At 54.7% G+C, this 16,562-nt stretch overlaps 4 protein-coding genes across 4 annotated transcripts; 3 read left to right on the plus strand and 1 right to left on the minus strand.

The window, feature by feature from the left end:
• The first annotated feature begins 2,483 nt into the window (after positions 1-2,483).
• Positions 2,484-3,804, plus strand: DICSQDRAFT_137152 (uncharacterized protein). The gene is made up of 4 exons (XM_007366380.1): positions 2,484-2,608; positions 2,696-2,805; positions 3,252-3,286; positions 3,355-3,804. Exons 1-4 carry the CDS (start codon positions 2,606-2,608, stop codon positions 3,420-3,422), a joined length of 216 nt encoding a protein of 71 aa, XP_007366442.1. The 5' UTR covers positions 2,484-2,605; the 3' UTR covers positions 3,423-3,804.
• A 304-nt stretch (positions 3,805-4,108) lies between these two features.
• On the minus strand, positions 4,109-8,903 carry DICSQDRAFT_161869 (condensin complex subunit SMC2; the record flags this gene model as incomplete). The annotated part of the gene is made up of 14 exons (XM_007366381.1): positions 4,109-4,572; positions 4,758-4,910; positions 4,987-5,265; positions 5,333-5,574; positions 5,627-5,742; positions 5,798-5,891; positions 5,949-6,113; positions 6,173-6,622; positions 6,677-6,967; positions 7,020-7,484; positions 7,539-8,108; positions 8,243-8,380; positions 8,432-8,581; positions 8,736-8,903. The coding sequence occupies 14 exons, from the start codon at positions 8,901-8,903 to the stop codon at positions 4,242-4,244; spliced, it is 3,612 nt and encodes a 1,203-aa protein (XP_007366443.1). The 3' UTR covers positions 4,109-4,241.
• Positions 8,904-9,163: 260 nt separating this feature from the next.
• Positions 9,164-13,175, plus strand: DICSQDRAFT_137155 (uncharacterized protein). The gene is made up of 13 exons (XM_007366382.1): positions 9,164-9,321; positions 9,395-9,452; positions 9,517-9,564; positions 9,624-9,704; positions 9,761-9,836; positions 10,577-10,592; positions 10,642-10,648; positions 10,720-10,729; positions 10,788-10,938; positions 10,991-11,024; positions 11,076-12,222; positions 12,283-12,313; positions 12,373-13,175. The coding sequence occupies exons 1-13, from the start codon at positions 9,211-9,213 to the stop codon at positions 13,006-13,008; spliced, it is 2,406 nt and encodes an 801-aa protein (XP_007366444.1). The 5' UTR covers positions 9,164-9,210; the 3' UTR covers positions 13,009-13,175.
• Positions 13,176-14,088: 913 nt separating this feature from the next.
• DICSQDRAFT_38279 (uncharacterized protein) lies at positions 14,089-14,609 on the plus strand (the record flags this gene model as incomplete). The annotated part of the gene is made up of 2 exons (XM_007366383.1): positions 14,089-14,175; positions 14,244-14,609. Coding segments are annotated over 2 exons (453 nt in total), but the record flags the coding sequence as incomplete, so codon positions are not given.
• Between the last annotated feature and the right edge of the window lie 1,953 nt (positions 14,610-16,562).

The following is a 16,562-nucleotide window of genomic DNA, read 5'->3' on the forward strand; positions in this document are numbered from 1 at the left end:
AAGACGGGTAGACATAGGATGGCTAGCATCGATTTACGGCCGTTCAGGTTGCGTGCCCATATCTTCAGAGACACAGAGTTGTATAGGCAGGGACTGATCATGAACCTTGTACATAGACCCGTCCCACCGGCCTACATACTGGATGACTTTCCATAAGCTATCTACGGCTCTACGGACGTCCGTAAATCTCTAAACAGACCGATTTGGGCAAGGGGCAGTGTTGCCGACACCAGATCTGAACTCCGCTGATGAAATTTAGGATACGGACGTCAAAATCTAGGAGGGGGGTCCGACCCCCCTTTCTAAATCTCTAACAGGCCGTAGACAGTCCGTAGACCTCGGCATACGGTGCCGTGACCACGAGAAAGGAAGGAGCCATCATGACAAAGCGAACTGCATGCCAAATACAGACATGACATAAGCCACTCCAGTCACGTGCTGATGATGAGCAGAACATGCCGCCTGTTTAGCGCCCAAGATCCACAGACTGTTTCAAACCCCGCCTAGAAATCTACGGACGTCCGTAGAGCCGTAAATCCTTATGGAAAGTCGTCCACTTACTATACGCTCGCTGGCGAGGAGGGGGATTGCTGAGACGTCCTCTATCCAATCCAGGGCCCGCCCATCACGCGTTGCATATTGTGGGTATGTAGCAGTGACAAGCACGCCCTGATTTTCGTGTGAGTCCGCAACATTGATCTTAGCATGTATGCAACATAGGACCTGCGAGCACAGCTAGCTGGACAGTTGAGATGGGAGAGGACTCTCAGTTGCTGTGATGGGCTAGCATATAGAAGTGATGCATCAGTGTTTAGCTTGAGGGTCGTAGAGCGATCGACAGATGCCCCTGGCGTCCTGACCAGGTCCTTATCTGCGTGATTCGGCAGCTAGGACGACCCTTGGATATCTCTAGTGTCGTTGCACAACAACGCTCGGTCGGTCAGGCAACACATGGACGAAGGTCGCTTTCGAGCGTCGCGGTCTTTTAATCGTAGGCGACCGTCTGCTCGGAAATGTAATCACAAATTGAGCAGGTCCCCGTAATGTCCAAATGCCTCGGATAAGACGAACACACCCGAGCCTACCAAGCGTACCCCTTGTTCACAGAATGTACGCAAACGACGATGTTGTCTCTATCCTTCATAAACAAGCTGCGGCGATGACGTCCGCCTCGGTTCTTGTGAAAGATCGAGTTGCGGCACTGCTGGTGTGCGGAAAGGCGTGACGATAGGGAACGAATATGTACGCTGCTAGCCGTCACGACCATCCCCAATCAAGGTGCGTTTACAATTTCTCTGTTGCAATCTTCGAGCTCGTTTGACTGTAGACAACTTGAATGCGGATGAAGGTGTATGGACGCTGCCACTGGCCCAAACAAGGAATCATCAAGTAAGTAATACATACCCCTTGCCTTGCTCCCAGCTTCTTGTGCCTGTACATGTGGGAGCTATCGGGGTTCACAAGGGATAAGCGGCAACATGGTAGCGAGTTGCACTGACATCGCAGCAACCATGTCGCCTTTAGGCCAATTGTCCGCATCTCAACGCTCTTTGTGTGCTTGCAGCGGGCCGGAAGCAGCAGGACTATTCGTGGATAGTGCTCAGGCCGTCTAGAGAGCACCGCAACTACTGTACGTTCTCCCGGAAGTACGGAGGTACGAAGAGGCAGTAGAGGGAGAAACGTCGGGAGGTCGCGCCGTTCCCGTCCGTGCTAGAACGGCTCCAGTGTCACATCGTCTGGGGGCACGTCAGCATGCCCAATCCATCGTCGTATTTGCGATCGTGCGCCTCGTAGACCCCGAAGACGCCCTCTTCGCAGACAAGGGAATGATCGGGCAGGTGAGAACGTACCGACAGAGTCCGAGGAAGCATGCGTGCGGTATCCGCCAAGGTACAGGGGTCATTAGGGCAATTGGTAGAATATAAGTGGCGTGTTTGTAGAGGGAATGACGACGGAGAAGGTCGATAGTGCCATGAAATCGACCGGGCCCGACTTACTTGCGTTGCGTGGCCGCCAATGGATTTTCCAGCATGGCGGTGTAACATCGATTCAATTCACGAGGGACATTGCGCAAACTGTTGTAATTCTTGAGTCAAAATCTGTAGGCGAACGTTGCGTGGTCCGAAAGAACCTTGACTACCGCGTCCGTGTAGTTTCGGAGCTGCCAGTGAACTTCAAGTTGAAGTTGAGGATGAGTCGGCGTTGATGAGGTGTTGCGATTGAGTACTGACCATATATTTACTTGCAGCGTATGGCGCAAGACCGATCATTCCACATAACCATGCTCACTGCGGGGCAGATCCTAGCGCCATTTGTCGATCTGGGTTGGACCTACAACAGTGGGCCCGGTGAAACGTGCACCGGAGAGCAAGCCGCGAGTTAGCAAGATGGAAACCACGTGGCGGGCGCTCCGTCCGAGAGCGCGGTGGCCGATGTCGTGTCCGCAATGAGCGCAATGAGCGCACTCCTCGTCTTCCGCTACTGCTTGTACTGTCTCGACTCTCGACGACGACGCCGACACCTAGACTTTTGTAGGAGGTTCACTGCTTAGGCGGGGGTGTGTACGTGATAATACTTCTCTTGTCGTTTGTGGGCAATTCCCGCCATGGTCAGTATATTTCGCCCTACACCGCGCGTCCATATCGTCTGACCATCCCATCCGCATGTACTTCGGTCGGCACTTGTCATCATCTAGTCTGCACTCTTCAACTTCCAATCGCTGCTGCTCGTGATCCTGCTACTGATCTGCACGTGCACATATGTGCGCGCTGTCGCGCCTCGCCTGATTGACCGGAACAAGGAAGGGTACGTCGTGCTCGCTCCGACAGCTCTCAGTCTTTGCACTTCTTTCCGTTGCGACCTTGCTCGGAGTCCATATCCTATCTCACGTCCCTGCACCTGAAGTATTGCATGAAAGTCCATTGGGTTATGACACAACGGAGAGCGGCCAGGGGACATCGAGGAAAGGATCGGACCAATATCTCAGCCGAACCTCCTCGGTGCGTCCCATCCGGAGGACCGGAGTGACATTCTCTGACGCATCGAGATGTCTCCTTGTCTTCCGCGACGTGCCTTGCAGCACACTCCTGCTCTTGCGAGTCCAGCCTTCAAGCCCATTGGTTTTTTCCCGATTGGAGGACACGGCTCGATACATTAGGATCATGCTGCTAGTCGCAATCATTTCACCGCACCTTCGGCATGCTGAAACAGAAGGAACGCGGGTATGCTGACACGTGCTTCTTCATACGCAGATTCCTGGGCCTGTTCTGGATGTCTGCACGGATAGGTGAGTGCACGTATCTTCGTTGAATCGGCCAGTAGGCTCAACAATCCTGCTTCGCACCCTCGCTGCAGGGGAACGTCTGTCGCCCTATGTCGCGCTTGCATGTGTCGCTATGGCCATCACGCTGCTCGTACAATAGCCACTGGCCGTCCCGCGCTGCCGTCGTGGATGCCCCCGTCAATGCATTCTCTCAGTCTTCCCCCGCCTCGGATCTACCCCTCGTACCTGGTTCACCTCCCTGCATGTTCCGTCCCGCAATCTACACTCGGCCTGACAAGCGATCGGTACCCGCTTCATGCGAAAGGAGCGGGCGCTGCACACACACCCTGTCGCTCTCAGCTGACGTTCAGGCGCATGGCGCTGATCGTGGACCACAGCTATCATATGCTCCTCTGGACGCTTTTCCACCAGGCCATCGCCGTAGCGCCCCTCTAGTCTAGACCTATTATCTGCTTCATCAGAGCGGCCCCATCCCGTTTCCCATACCCCCCAAACCAGTGGCTGACCCCGACCCGGCATCCTCCTTCGGCCCCGTTGCCGTATTCGAATCGGGACATCGTCGGCTTCGCAAAGTACGATGGAAGTAAAGGCTTGGGATTCTGGAGCAGAGGGCAGGCCTCGCGACGGTTTTACAATGTGTAGTGTATGTATCCTATGGCAGTCTGGATGCGGATAATCTATGTGATGGTGTCTGTGAGTGCGTAGATCCACGCAGGTGTTGTGAGGCGACGACGTCGACAACCGGAACTTTAGGAGAAACAGTGCACTCTCGTTTTCCCTATGGGGAGCTGCGCCTCGAGGCCCGGAATCAGTGAGACTGGGGAAGATAATCATAGCTCTACAATACATTAGTACAGCATGGACAATACAAATGCTATCTGGGACACGCCATAACCAACGGGGTGGAACACACGGACGAAAGCAGCGCAGGAACAGGGCAGTCAATGAAGGGAGGGAACTACCTTGCCTTCCGTCCCGCCGGCGGCAAATTCTCTTCCTCTTGTTCCCTGTTCTGAGTATACAACGTTGATGTCGAGCGGTTCGCCGTCCGTTCGACGATGGACGTGCCGTCGCGGAAGCGCGTGCGGAAGAGGACGTTCGCGTTTGTGAAGAGCCCCTCCTTGAGCGACACAACGATGAACTGTGACCCCTTAAAGCGCGTGCGGAAGAGCTGGCCAATGTGTTGCGTGTGCGAGAGGTCAAGGGCGGCGTCGATCTCGTCGAGGATGTACATCGGGGCAGGCTTGAATTGGAGGAGGGACATTATCAAGGAGAGCGCGATAAGCGAACTGTGCGGTGTGCAAATGCGATGAAGGAGCGCGCCCATGACGAGAGAAACAGAGATGATGATGGTCAGCAACAGGAACAGAAACGTTCAAGTCGACGTGAGAGATGACATTAGGGAACGAGGGCCGGCGCCGTAGGACAAGGCATATGAGTGGGCGTAGAGAAACGATGTGCGCAGGAGACTTACCGTTGACCACCGCTCAGCTCTGTGAGGCTCTGCTTCCATACCTGGCCCAGACGGACCTTAACCTCTAGGCCCTGCATCAAATCTTGACCTTCAGGTGGTTGGAGCTTTGCGAAGTTCCCTGGGAGGAGCTCAGCGAAAATAGCGCCGAAGTCACTGACACGCAACAAACGTCAATGGCAAACCCTTCGAGAAGAGATGGATTTAGAGGACTAGATGACTAGATACGCACCCATTGACTTTAGTCCAGACTTTCTCGACAGTGTCACGCTTGTGCTGATCAAGAGTCTCGATAGTTTCCATCATGTTATTCCGATCCGTTAGGACCTGCGCAAGCTTCTTCTTGATCTCGGTCTCGTTCTTCTCCGTGCTGTCGATCATATGGATGGACTTCGCATTGACCTTCCTCTTCATGCCGTTTTGCTGCGACTGCAACTCATTGGCTCTGGCCCTGAGTTGGCCGATATCGGCTTTCCTGAAGTCATACGGCGTCCCCGGCTTTCCAAATTGCCTGCGAGACATTTTTCACATCAGTTCAACGCCCTTCCTGTGCATCGATCGTGAGGAAGAGGACCTACTCTTGCTCCTCTGCGATCCAGTCGTGCTGCTTCTCGAGCGCTGCCGCAGCTTTCACAAGACTGGCTTTCTCCCTGGTCAAAGATTCAACTTCAAGGGCACGCTTCTCGATCTCAAGGTCAGCGTCTGCGATAGCTGCCTTCTTCTCCTTGATCACGCGCTCGAGCGACTTGAGCTCCTCGTCATATCGGCTCAGGGTCGCGCGTTCTTCTGAAAGTTTCTGCTCGGCGCTGGCTGCCGCGGCCTATTTGAAGCAGTGAGTTGCGATAGGGGTATGGTGGAGACGGACTAGGTACCTCATGGTGCTTGAGATCGGCCTTCAGTTTGTCAAGCTCCTTGCGAAGCTTCTGCACGGCGTCGCGAGCCTCCTGTATCTGAGCCACTGAGAGAGTGATGTCGCTCTCCAATTGCTCTGTACGACAATTGTCAACGAGTCGAACGGGAAGTAAACGAGTGTCAAGACGTGCCGAGCTCGAGTCCAGCAGTCTGGACTTCCTTCTGCTGAATTTTCATTTGTGCTGTGTGCTTCTGGAGATCAGACTTATGCTTCCCAACTTCTTTCTACGATGAGAAGCATGATAAGAGGCCAGCGAGTGCGAAGAGATGGTCATGACCGACCTTCAACTCGTCGATCTTGCCCTCCTTGTTATTCTTAAAGTCAGCCATGTCCTTCTCGAGCTTCTTGATCTCCGCCTTGGCCTCCTTCTGTTTGGCCTGCGCAGTCTGGATGGCCGCTTGCAAGTCTGCGATAGCCTGCTTCTTGTGTTCGACTTCACCGCCGATCTGACAGATGTAGGAACAACACTCAGCAAACTTCCAAGGGCAAGGCATAACCGACTTACCCGCGATGCGTTGCTAGCTTCTACTTGCTTCTGCAGAAGCTCAAGCTCGTGCTCTTTCAGGCCCAAATCGCGCGCGAAATGCCGCCACCTGTCACGCACATCACACGAACGCTGTTCCTCGCGCTCCAGCTTCGCCAGCTCGTCTCGTGCCTGCTGAAGACTGGCCTCCGCTTCGATCAACTCCTGGACCTGGACCAAGACGCCGGAGCCACTCGGGGCGGACCCCCCGCTGAGGGTGCCCGAGGGGTCGTAGATATCGCCATCGAGGGTGACTGACTTGACGCCAACCTCCCGCGAGAACGTAATCTGCTTCGCGGTCTGGGCGTCGTCGCAGATGAATGTGCCTCCGAAGACGTAGAACATCGCGTTTGCGACCTCGTCCGCATAGCCGATGAGTGACAGCGCTAACCGTGCCCTCCCCCCTGAGATCCGCTCGGCCGCTTGGATTTTCTATGGTACGCGTGAGCAGTTTCAAATAGCACAGGGAACGCGATGCGTACTCACCGCGGGAGATACGCGGAAGCTCTCGATCCTATTCAAGGGAATAAGGGTGACACGCCTCTTGAGACGGCCGTTCTGGAGGAGCTGCTTGCCCACCTCGTCGCTTTCGACGACGACGTTGTATAACCGCCCGCCAGCGGTAATCTCCAGGGCTGTCGAAGCATTGTAGTTCACTTTGTCGAGAGCGACCAGCGATGCAACGAGACCTTTGACCTTCGCGCGATCGAAGTTCTGATGTGGCGACGTGTATTCAAAGTCCAAGTTACGCATGCGCGACTTCACGGCATCACGGACCTGATGAATGCGCTCAGTACTGCAAGGCCATAGGCGGCAACAGATATCGCACCTCGCTGAGTCGCCTGACCTCGTTCTTCGCGTCGCGGAGGTTGCTCTCATGCTCATGTTCCTTCTCGGCGCTCCATCCGGTTTCAGCGAGTTTCCGCTTGAACCCTTCGACGTTCGCACGCATGGCGTCAAGGTTCCGCTTAGCATCACTCGCTTCTCGCTCCACTTTCTTCCACTGCGCTTCTAGGTCCTTGAGCTCGCTCTCGCTGCGTTCGAGATTGCTGCTGGCCGACTTTTCATCTGTCTGCGCGACTGCGAGGCGTGCTTGTGCTTCACCAATCATGCCCATGTACCCTCCGCCGGTGTTGCCGGTGTTGCTCGAAGAAAGACCGGTAAGTAGGGTTTGTAGAAGCTCCTCGGAGCTGTTCAGGGACGCTTGAAGAGCCGCCTGCTTGTCTTTGACCTCAGCATGCGCCGCATTCAGCTGCTCAACCTGCTTCCGCTTGTTCTCCACACTCGCGCGAAGCTGTCAGAATGATGAGCACGAAGTATGAGGTACAGAATGCACGTATCAACTGACCTCTTCCAGCTCTTTCTCTGACGACGCGATCTTCCCCTCTTCGTCAGCGATGGTGCTCTCCTTGATTTCTACTTGCGTCTTGACCTTCGCAACCGTCTTCCCGAGTTCACTGACCTTCTCCTCCAGCTGCTTGAACTTCCCACCCTTCTTCAACTCTTGGTCCCGCTGCGCGTTCACTTCCGCCACGCTCTTCTCCGCCGCCTTTATTTCCTTACTGAACTGCGTCTTCTCATTCTCTAGCACCTCCTTCGCACTTTTTGCCTGCTCGATCTCCTTGTCCTTCGCGGCCGCGCGCTGTGTCGCGTCTGTCCACTCGAATGCACGGAGTGTCCGCCCGATGCGCTCGAGTTCCGTGCACGTCTTCTGCCACGCGAGATACGCCCGCTTTTCCTCACGGAGCTTGTCAAGCTTGGGCTTGATCTCCTCCTCGAGGAGGGCTGTGAGCTCCTGTACTTTCTTATCCTTTTTCGTGATAGTGCGGAGCGCCTTCTCCTTCTTCTCCTCGAACATGCGCGTGCCGGCCGCTTCTTCGACCATACCGAGGATCTCAGCAGGACGCATATTCAAGACCTGCGCACGCGTAGCGAGTCAATACCTCTGTATTCATCGGAACCGCACTCGTTGCTGAGGACTCGGCGCCCACAGACGAGGCGCATACGCGCATACAACGTGTCGTATCTGAACGTCAGAGGATCACGACGCACCTTCGTGATACGACCCTGCATGATGAGGAAGTTTGGGTTGTTGATGTTGAGCTGTACGCTCTGGAAGAGGGTCTGGATATTCTGCTGCGTCGACTTGTGTCCATTGACTAGGTATTTCGAGAGATTTGGGATGGCAATCTGTTGACGGGATATGGAGCAGAAGCTACAAGTCACTCAGGAAAAACGCACCTGTCTGGTGACCGTGATCTGCGCGTGGTCCTCGAAGCCGACAGGACTTGTTGAGCGGTCGGAGTTGTCGAAGACGATGGTAACACTAGCTTTGGTGACGCCCGCCTGGCCCCGCTTGTAAATTAGGTCCTGCTGGTTTTGTGCGCGCATCTACGGCACATACGCGGGGCGAAAAGATCAGTTTCTGGTACTTCGCCCTTCGAGGCCCTACCACCACCGCGTCCCCCTTCCGTCCCAGTCTTCCCCCGGATCACCTATGCCCGCCGACCACCGCGTAGGTCATAGAAAGAGGTTCGTCACTCACCGATGACATGTTCGTCAAACCCAAAACGAAACATATTGCATCGAGGATGTTGGACTTGCCAGAGCCGTTGAGACCAGTGATGGCGTTGAACGAAGGGTCCCATCCTGTGATGGGCGTCCGTACAGGGTAGGACTTGAATCCGTCTAAAATGAGCTCCAGGATGTGCATGACGGCCTTGCTTCCCGAATGCCGAGAGTGAGGAAGGGGAGGACGCCTTGGACGCAGGGGTCGCGGTGGAGGACGACGTTGGACGCGTTGGTGGCGCGACGCGACGCGTCGTACAAACTCCGCACGTGTTTGTAAACTCCGACCTGAATCCCGTTAATCCTGTGCCTCACCTGGACGGTGCACAAAGAATGCCTCTTCATTTAGTACTCCGCGCCGGTTTCACGTTCGTTTACAGTCCATCTTGACCCCCTACCACCACCATCTCGCCTGGAGCCGCTGATTCTGCCCTCGTTCTGTTTCTTTACAGATGCTGTCTGATTGGGAATCCAGTCTCACCGAGTTTTCCTCGGAGTCTGACGACGAGTATGTCCCCCGCGCCGCGCCTAAAAAGAAGCCCAAACAGACAGCTGAATACAAAGTGAGTGGCAATCCGTTTTACAGCCCTTTACGGCATCAACCCACGGTTTTAACTAACCATTTTGACCACGCAGGTTACGAAGTCCTTGCAACCTTACCGTACAACGACCTATACTGCACAAAGTTTGTACGGTATGTACTACTAGCTTGGAGTGGCACAAGTATGTTGTGGGTTTGACGTCTTATCTCTCACTAGATCAGATAATCGACAATACCATCGACCTTGATCCAGAGTACCAGCGAGGTACATATATGCGCACTTTTCATGCCATCTATGGCTTAATTGATTCTGTCTACCTGCAGATATCGTGTGGGGGGAAGCTAAGCAGTCGGGTCTGATTGATTCAATCCTGAGAAATTTCTACATACCTCCTGTTATTTTCGGTGAGTATACAGTCCGTTTGCGGATTTCGAAAGCACCAAACCCAGCTTCGTTGCAGCCGTAACTCACAACGAGGACGGCACACAACGCCGGACCTGTATCGACGGAAAGCAAAGGCTGACCTCTATCCAACGGTAAGCTTTCCTTACCTTTTGGCGCCCACGTGTGGCCGCGAGCTTTCCTCTATCGTCCTTGGCGTCACATATGCTCGGGCGACAGAGGCAAGTGAGCGAGCTTGATATGTATGCAATTTGCTCGACGACCTCGCGTACCTGCGGGTTTAGAGTGCGGAGGTGCTCACAGCTCTTGCCAGTAGCTTCCCACAAAGACAAGGGGAGGTTCATAATACGTGCTCACCGACACATCACGGCGGTGTCGAACAAACCGAGGCATCCTAGGGACGCGTTCAACTGGGGCCGTTTCGCGCTTCAATCCCATCTGCTTTCAGCCACTGTATCCCCGACATTTTCCGCATCATGCCGCCATTGGAGACCTTCACTACGCCTACCACCCACCTCAGGAAAGTATCCTTGCTGCAGGATCAGAGAGCTTGTCCAGCGGTCCGGGTCGTTGCACCAGGTGTTAACATCCTTGGTGGTCACGTCCAAGTTTCAGCTGATGCAACACTTGGAGTGATACGGCTACCAAGAGGCGGAAACATCTTTGGCGTGGGTACTCAGCATGAGCATTCTATACCGATATCATGCTGCGTATCGTGCCCAATACTTGCCTGTTGCTTGGAAATCATCTCCAGCGCACTCGCCAATGCAGGGAGCCAGACAGCAGGAGACACAGATGCACCCTTCTTCTTTCTTCAAGAGTGAATGCGCACATCTGTAACTCAGGACTATTCACGATTATGATTCAATGGCAGGTTCATGGATGGGAAGGTAGGTGACCACAATTGGATAACGTGGTCAAGTGATTCTTTCTGAAGGCGTTGCTGCACATGGCATAGGTTGCTCGTGAGTGTTGGTCGTCATGATTACTGTACCATTGCTTAACCATCGGCTGCAGATAAGGACATGTGAGTGCAATTGCGCGCGGCAGCCTGCCGACTGTGCCTCCGACTAATTGGCGTGCAGCGACAACGGCAAGAAATACTGGTACAAGAAGATCGATAATGAATCACGCGCCCTGATCTCGAAGCCTTTACGCCAAACGTTTGCGAACAAGCAAATTACTTGCATTGAATATGACGGCCTTACCGAAGATCAAGAGCGGGAGATATTCCAGGTTAGGCTGACTACTAGGGTGCCTGAGATTGTTTTATTCATTGTCATTTCAGCGAGTGCAACTTGGGGTGGCCTTGACCACAGCCGGTAAGCTGGCACTCCGCATTCACCATAGATTGCTTCTTACCCTACTTTCAGAGCGCTTGCAGGCAATCCCCGGACCACGGCCGGCTCTGATTCGGGAAGTACAGTCCATCGTGCTAGGCGAGGACGGATTTGGCTCAGACCTGGACTGGGGTCATGATCGCGGCCGGGATTTCCAGTGTCTCGCAACGATCATATGCCTCATCGAGAGCCACCCAAACATCACGTTTCCCGGATCCCCCAAGCTCGAGAAATGGTTGTCGAACGCGAAACTTGTGGACGACAAGACGCGCAAAGATGTGTTCGAGACGTTTCAGATCTTCATCACGCTCGTAAAGGACAAGAAATACAACGCCGCGTTCAAGAAACCATCTCGCGTCTCTCCCGTGGAGTTCACGATGACGGGCGTCCTCATCTACCTCTACAAGAAGACGTATTCGCTCATGCAGCTGTCGAGCGCCATCTGGCAGATGCGCGCGGACGTTCGCAAGCAGTTCGCGGACGTCCGCGCGAATGCGAAGGTCACGAAGGCCATGTTCCAATTCCTGGACAAGGGCGTTAAGGGCGTCGAGCTCGCGAGCGACGGAAAAGGCGATATTCCTGCTGCAACCGCGATCAAGACGATGGACTCCCCTGCTCGAGCTGCAGAGACTGACGAAGATACGCCTGAGCCAGCACCCAAGAAGAAGAAGCAGAAGAGGCGCAGAGTTCAGGAGCCACCCTCTAGCGATGACTCAGATTACGAGGCCGTCCGTCCAAAGAGGAGAGCTTCGATGCCAGAGCCTCAGGCGTCTACATCTAGCAGTGTAGTCCCGAAGGCGGCCGCTTCGAGGCCCACCGCCGCAAGGAAAGTTTCTGCGCCCGTCGCCACGAAGATCAAAGCCGCCTCGAAAGCAGCGCCAAAGGCCTCCACCAGGTCTTCCACAGTGTCACAGCCCCGAGATGGACCTTCGTCTTCTCAGAGTTCTATTCCTCTAGGAGGATTCGCGACGGCAATGAACAACTTCACCTCCAGGAAAACGAGGACAGCAATGTCTGCTGCTGCGGACTCTCTCCTTGCGCAAGCGCCTGTTGCAGAAATCGGAACCACTTCTGCAGTAGGGTCTGGTAAGCAAGCTGTAGAGCCACCTATGAGCGCTGTGAAGATGGAAATTGATCCTCCACGGCTGAGAACCCCGGATGCTAATGATGATAATGCCATGTCAGTCGGTCTGTCACCGCTTCCTTCAGGGCGTTCAGCTCACTGGCATTGTGGCGTTAGGGCTATTGACGACGCGTCGAATACGGCACAGGTGCGCCAAAGCTGTGGTCACTTACCATACAGTGTAGCGCTCCTCACACCAACTAACAGATGGATTCTACTCCCACACCCCGAAGCCTGCCGCGATCTGGCAAGCGACAGTTGACAGCCAATGTCGCTATCTCGTGGATGGAACCACATCCCGACTTAGGAGACATTGATACAGGCGCGATCGAGCAGATGTTGAAGCTCAACATGAAGAGTGCTCAAGCGACGCCTATTGGCTCGCCTGTAGTGCCTGCGCCTCCGCCGCCTCCCTCAATATCTGCACCGCCCATGCTGGGAGCGTTAGGCCAGTCCGCCAGCACCATCCTACCACGTCGGACAGCCGTGGACACGTCTTCAAGTGCTCAGGCCACACACATGCCTCCTCCCCAGTCTCCGATCCTTCCCCGGACCGACCATGTCCGTGGGCGCTCCTCAGACCGCTCGAGGGATGGAGACCGGGACAGGAGAGAAAGGAGCCGCGATCGCGATCGCGAACGGAGCAGAGACAGAGGCCAGCATGATTTCCGCGGATCTACGCGGACTGCTGCCGACAGGAACCGGAGTCGCGACAGAGATCATGATCGATGGAGGGAACCGCCCACGAGAGAGTGGCAGCTGTCTGAAGCGGAGCGGAGGCGTCGAGATAGGAGCAGGGAGAGAGACCGCTATCGTTATACGGGACGGCAAAGAGGCTATTAGCGAGGGTACAGGTTGGTAGTATGTTGCATCGGTCCGCTATGCTTGTCATGTCTCGAGATTGACGCCTCAACCTGCGCTCTCCCATCAGGAAGGGCGGACGTGTTCTACGCCATACCGTAGTATCCAGGACAGCCAACTATATCGCCTCGTCATGATCCATCAGTTATGCTTATTGTATCCCCTTGTGTGGTTTCAGAGCTACTGTGCATCAGTTCTATACCCGCGCGTATCTACCACTGGTACGCTGCACTCCACAGCCAGAACATCTTCACTTAGCAGAATCTGAGCTGTTGAGTATCTCGCCTCAATCCCGCGAATGCCTCGGCAGCTGCCAAGTCATATGACACGTCGGCCTGATCCTTGGTCCGATTGCATGAAGTACTTATAGAACTGACCTTTCCATAGACATCACTCAGAACAGCAAGCGTGAGTCTCAACCGGCGCTTAGAATGGGTATCGAATTGTATCACGCACGTTCGACCTACCTTGCGTACCTGGCATTGCAACAGCAGCAGTGCGCGCGCAGAAATCAGCTCAGCACCGATTCGCATCGCAATCACGGCTCTCGGGCCCCTTCTCGCGGTGAACGAGTATTCTTTGCCTTTCCGGACAGTGATGCACTATAGATCTGTTCGACAGGACGGCCGGACGCCCTCACGTCGTCGCAGCACCTCACGGGCATCCCCACTTCTCCACCGGTCATCCACATTGTCTCGTCCCACACACTCGAGTTTGGTTAAGTCAACACGCCTCCCGCGTTAGCCATGCAACCAAGGTCACGAAGGGAAAGTCTAAAGTCTCAGCGGACGCGCTCGGCGCGTTGGACACGGTCTCAACCAGAAAGAAGGCAGTCACACGAGTTAGAGGTGAGTCTTGTTCAATGGCAGTCGTCGAGAGACATGTCGTTGACGCATTGTTGGATCTCAGCCACTACCGAAGCTTGGGGACGTGGTCGTGGACATAGAGGTTTGGGCCCTTGTCATATTGTTTTGAAGGTCTCTTATGTTTTCCCGCATACAGGAAGTTGAGGCGGAGTCACCCAGTGCCAATGCTCTCGCTACTCGTGGCGCTTTGGCTGCAGATGCATGGATGAAATGTGCCGCCGCTTTGAAGGAGTATGATGAAGACAAGATTCAAGGATGGAAAGAAGAGATAGACACCCACCTCGTTTTCGTGAGTCAGCGCTTGGTTCTTTTCGTTGCTCAATGTGATAAGGAATGCTTGTGGGAGGGCAGGCGGGTTTGTTCTCTGCTATCTTGACGGCCTTCAACATCGAGGCATACAAACTGCTCGGGGGGAATAATCCCAACTCAAACTCGTCAGCGGACACAACGAACCAGCTTCTGGCGCTTCTCGTTCAACAGGCGGCTCCCACAAATTCGAACATCACTACATTTGCTACCAACGCTTTCAACGCTGCTCACCAAGACATCAGTTCCACTCCGCCTCGAACGGCGAAATCTTCATTGGCCATCAACGCGCTCTGGTTCTCTAGCCTCATCTGCAGTCTCGCGGCAGCATCGATCAGCCTCTTGGTCAAACAGTGGATGAACGAGTACAAATATGGCATGGCGAGTGCTTCACCCGAAGTCGCTCGTATACGGCAATTTCGATACGATGGGTTGAAGAAGTGGCGTGTCGAGGCCATCATGATGCTGATCCCCATCCTCCTTCAGGGCGCCCTCGTTCTCTTTCTCCTTGGGCTCATTCTGTTCCTCGCGCCGCTCGATAACTCTGGCGCTGTCACTAAGGCTGCGGGAATACTCATCTCGAGTCTGCTCTTCTTCCTCGCTTTGACTACATTGCTACCTACATTCGTCCCCGATTGCTCGTACCAATCTCCGCAGGCATGGGGCGTCTTCGTCGTCATTCAAGCACTGAAGAAGCCTATTCGCTTTGCTGTCCGCCGCTTATACTCCATCGCGAAAATTAGGGCCGCCCGACATGCCGACGGGACGATAAGCCGACTGCGCGTTCGGATGGCGAGAAACTTCGTCCAACGATTCAAGCGCTTCGCGAACAAGCCCAATACGTACAGTTGGAAGGCACGGGAACGTTTGTTGGTGGAGGAGCAAGGCCCACTCCTGGATCAGCATTGCCTCGTCGGCGCAGACGTCACGTTCTTGGACGACTCTTTCCTGCGTAACGTCATCCAGCCTTGTCTCAACGACATGGCCCCTATTCCTGCCGTTGAGTGCTACTATACCATCATGGCGCACCGCGCAGACCGTATGGAAAACGGGATCTCGTATTTCGAGACCCAAAGCGCAGGATCGAAGGCCGAATCGCTCGCGATACTCGCGGATATCACGCTTGATACACTTCGGAAGACCCGGACGGAACCCGGTGTCTCGATCGAACATGCCAGGCGCATTATGGATACACTGGAGCCTCTGCTCGTCCGCACGTTGCCTCATATATACCCCCACTTCTGCGAAATTATGTTTGGGTTGCTAGGAGACCAGGACACGACTGTGCGCAAGCAGGCCTTTGCGATTCTCTACCAACATCTGTCGAGGAACCCAGAGCTGGCGGAGCAGTGCTCTGCTATTGGTTGTAACGGTATGTCTCCCTGCCCTAGGTCATAGGCCAATCATGAGCTGAGATAGCACGTACTATCAATAGATCTCAGTGCTCTCGTAGCCTTCGTGAGCAACGCACGCACAGACGGGAATTACAAGCAATTCCTCGACGGGTGCGACCTCGTTATATGCCTCGCCACCCTCCGCACTGCGCTCGCCTCGCCGGAGACTCAGAGCGCGGTCCCGGGGATACGCGACCACCTGCGCGACACCCTCTCTCACCTCCAGACGTTCTTCGAGACCCCGCTCTGGAAGAACGAACCCCGCCTGCTCTACCCGATCTCGCGCATCCCCCCACATCTCGTAGCGCTGGAGCGGCGCTACCCAGGCATACTCGAGGACGAGCTCGTCGGCGTGCTCGAGCAGGTCACCCAGCATGCGAAGGGGAGGCTGAACCATGATGGAAATTGGGAGGATAAGATTATCATCTTGGAGACGACCCTCCAGGACCTGCAGATGGTGAGACTGGGTGGGTCGCAAGCATCGATCATGACGCTGAATGAGGACGGGATACCGCACGTTCGGCGACCGTCGCTTATGCGCAACGCGATCAGCCCTACTTTGGACGTTTAGGGGATCAGCTGGCCTGGGGTTCTAACGCATGGGTGACGCTCATGAACTTGTACTTGGACAGACTCACAGGCTGACTGGGAATAGTTACCAATCATTGATGTAGATCGCCATATAATTCTGCTAGTTGGTATCGCATATGTACGTTCTTCTCAGTGGCGTCGTAGTTCCAGGGAGGTTGCGATTGGGCTTAACTGGTTGCGTAGGCACACAGGAGCGCGCTCACTTCTACGGTTCCAACTCTGGTATGCAGGCATGTAATCGCGGAGTCTGGTGAACGACACTCAGTATGATATTCTTCATCACGCTGTTCGGCGCGCACGGAATAAGTCTCCTCAAGGGCTCTGCATGGTGCATAACCTCGAGGCTAGCTCCTCGCCACCTAGCACCAATGCCTGAAGA

The sequence above is a fragment of the Dichomitus squalens genome (assembly GCF_000275845.1).
Source record: "Dichomitus squalens LYAD-421 SS1 unplaced genomic scaffold DICSQscaffold_17, whole genome shotgun sequence".
Lineage (NCBI taxonomy): Eukaryota > Fungi > Basidiomycota > Agaricomycetes > Polyporales > Polyporaceae > Dichomitus > Dichomitus squalens.

What these genes read in the sequence shown, in the direction of transcription:
- DICSQDRAFT_137152 (XM_007366380.1), top strand. An exon ending in ATTGACCGGAACAAGGAAGG is followed by an intron (nt 2,806 to 3,251) that starts GTACGTCGTGCT and finishes CTTCATACGCAG; the next exon opens with ATTCCTGGGCCTGTTCTGGA. An exon ending in CTGGATGTCTGCACGGATAG is followed by an intron (nt 3,287 to 3,354) that starts GTGAGTGCACGT and finishes CCCTCGCTGCAG; the next exon opens with GGGAACGTCTGTCGCCCTAT.
- DICSQDRAFT_137155 (XM_007366382.1), top strand. Translation starts at nt 9,211, where the DNA reads ATGCTGTCTGATTGGGAATCCAGTCTCACCGAGTTTTCCTCGGAGTCT. An exon ending in TGATCCAGAGTACCAGCGAG is followed by an intron (nt 9,565 to 9,623) that starts GTACATATATGC and finishes GTCTACCTGCAG; the next exon opens with ATATCGTGTGGGGGGAAGCT. An exon ending in GGTGGCCTTGACCACAGCCG is followed by an intron (nt 11,025 to 11,075) that starts GTAAGCTGGCAC and finishes CCCTACTTTCAG; the next exon opens with AGCGCTTGCAGGCAATCCCC.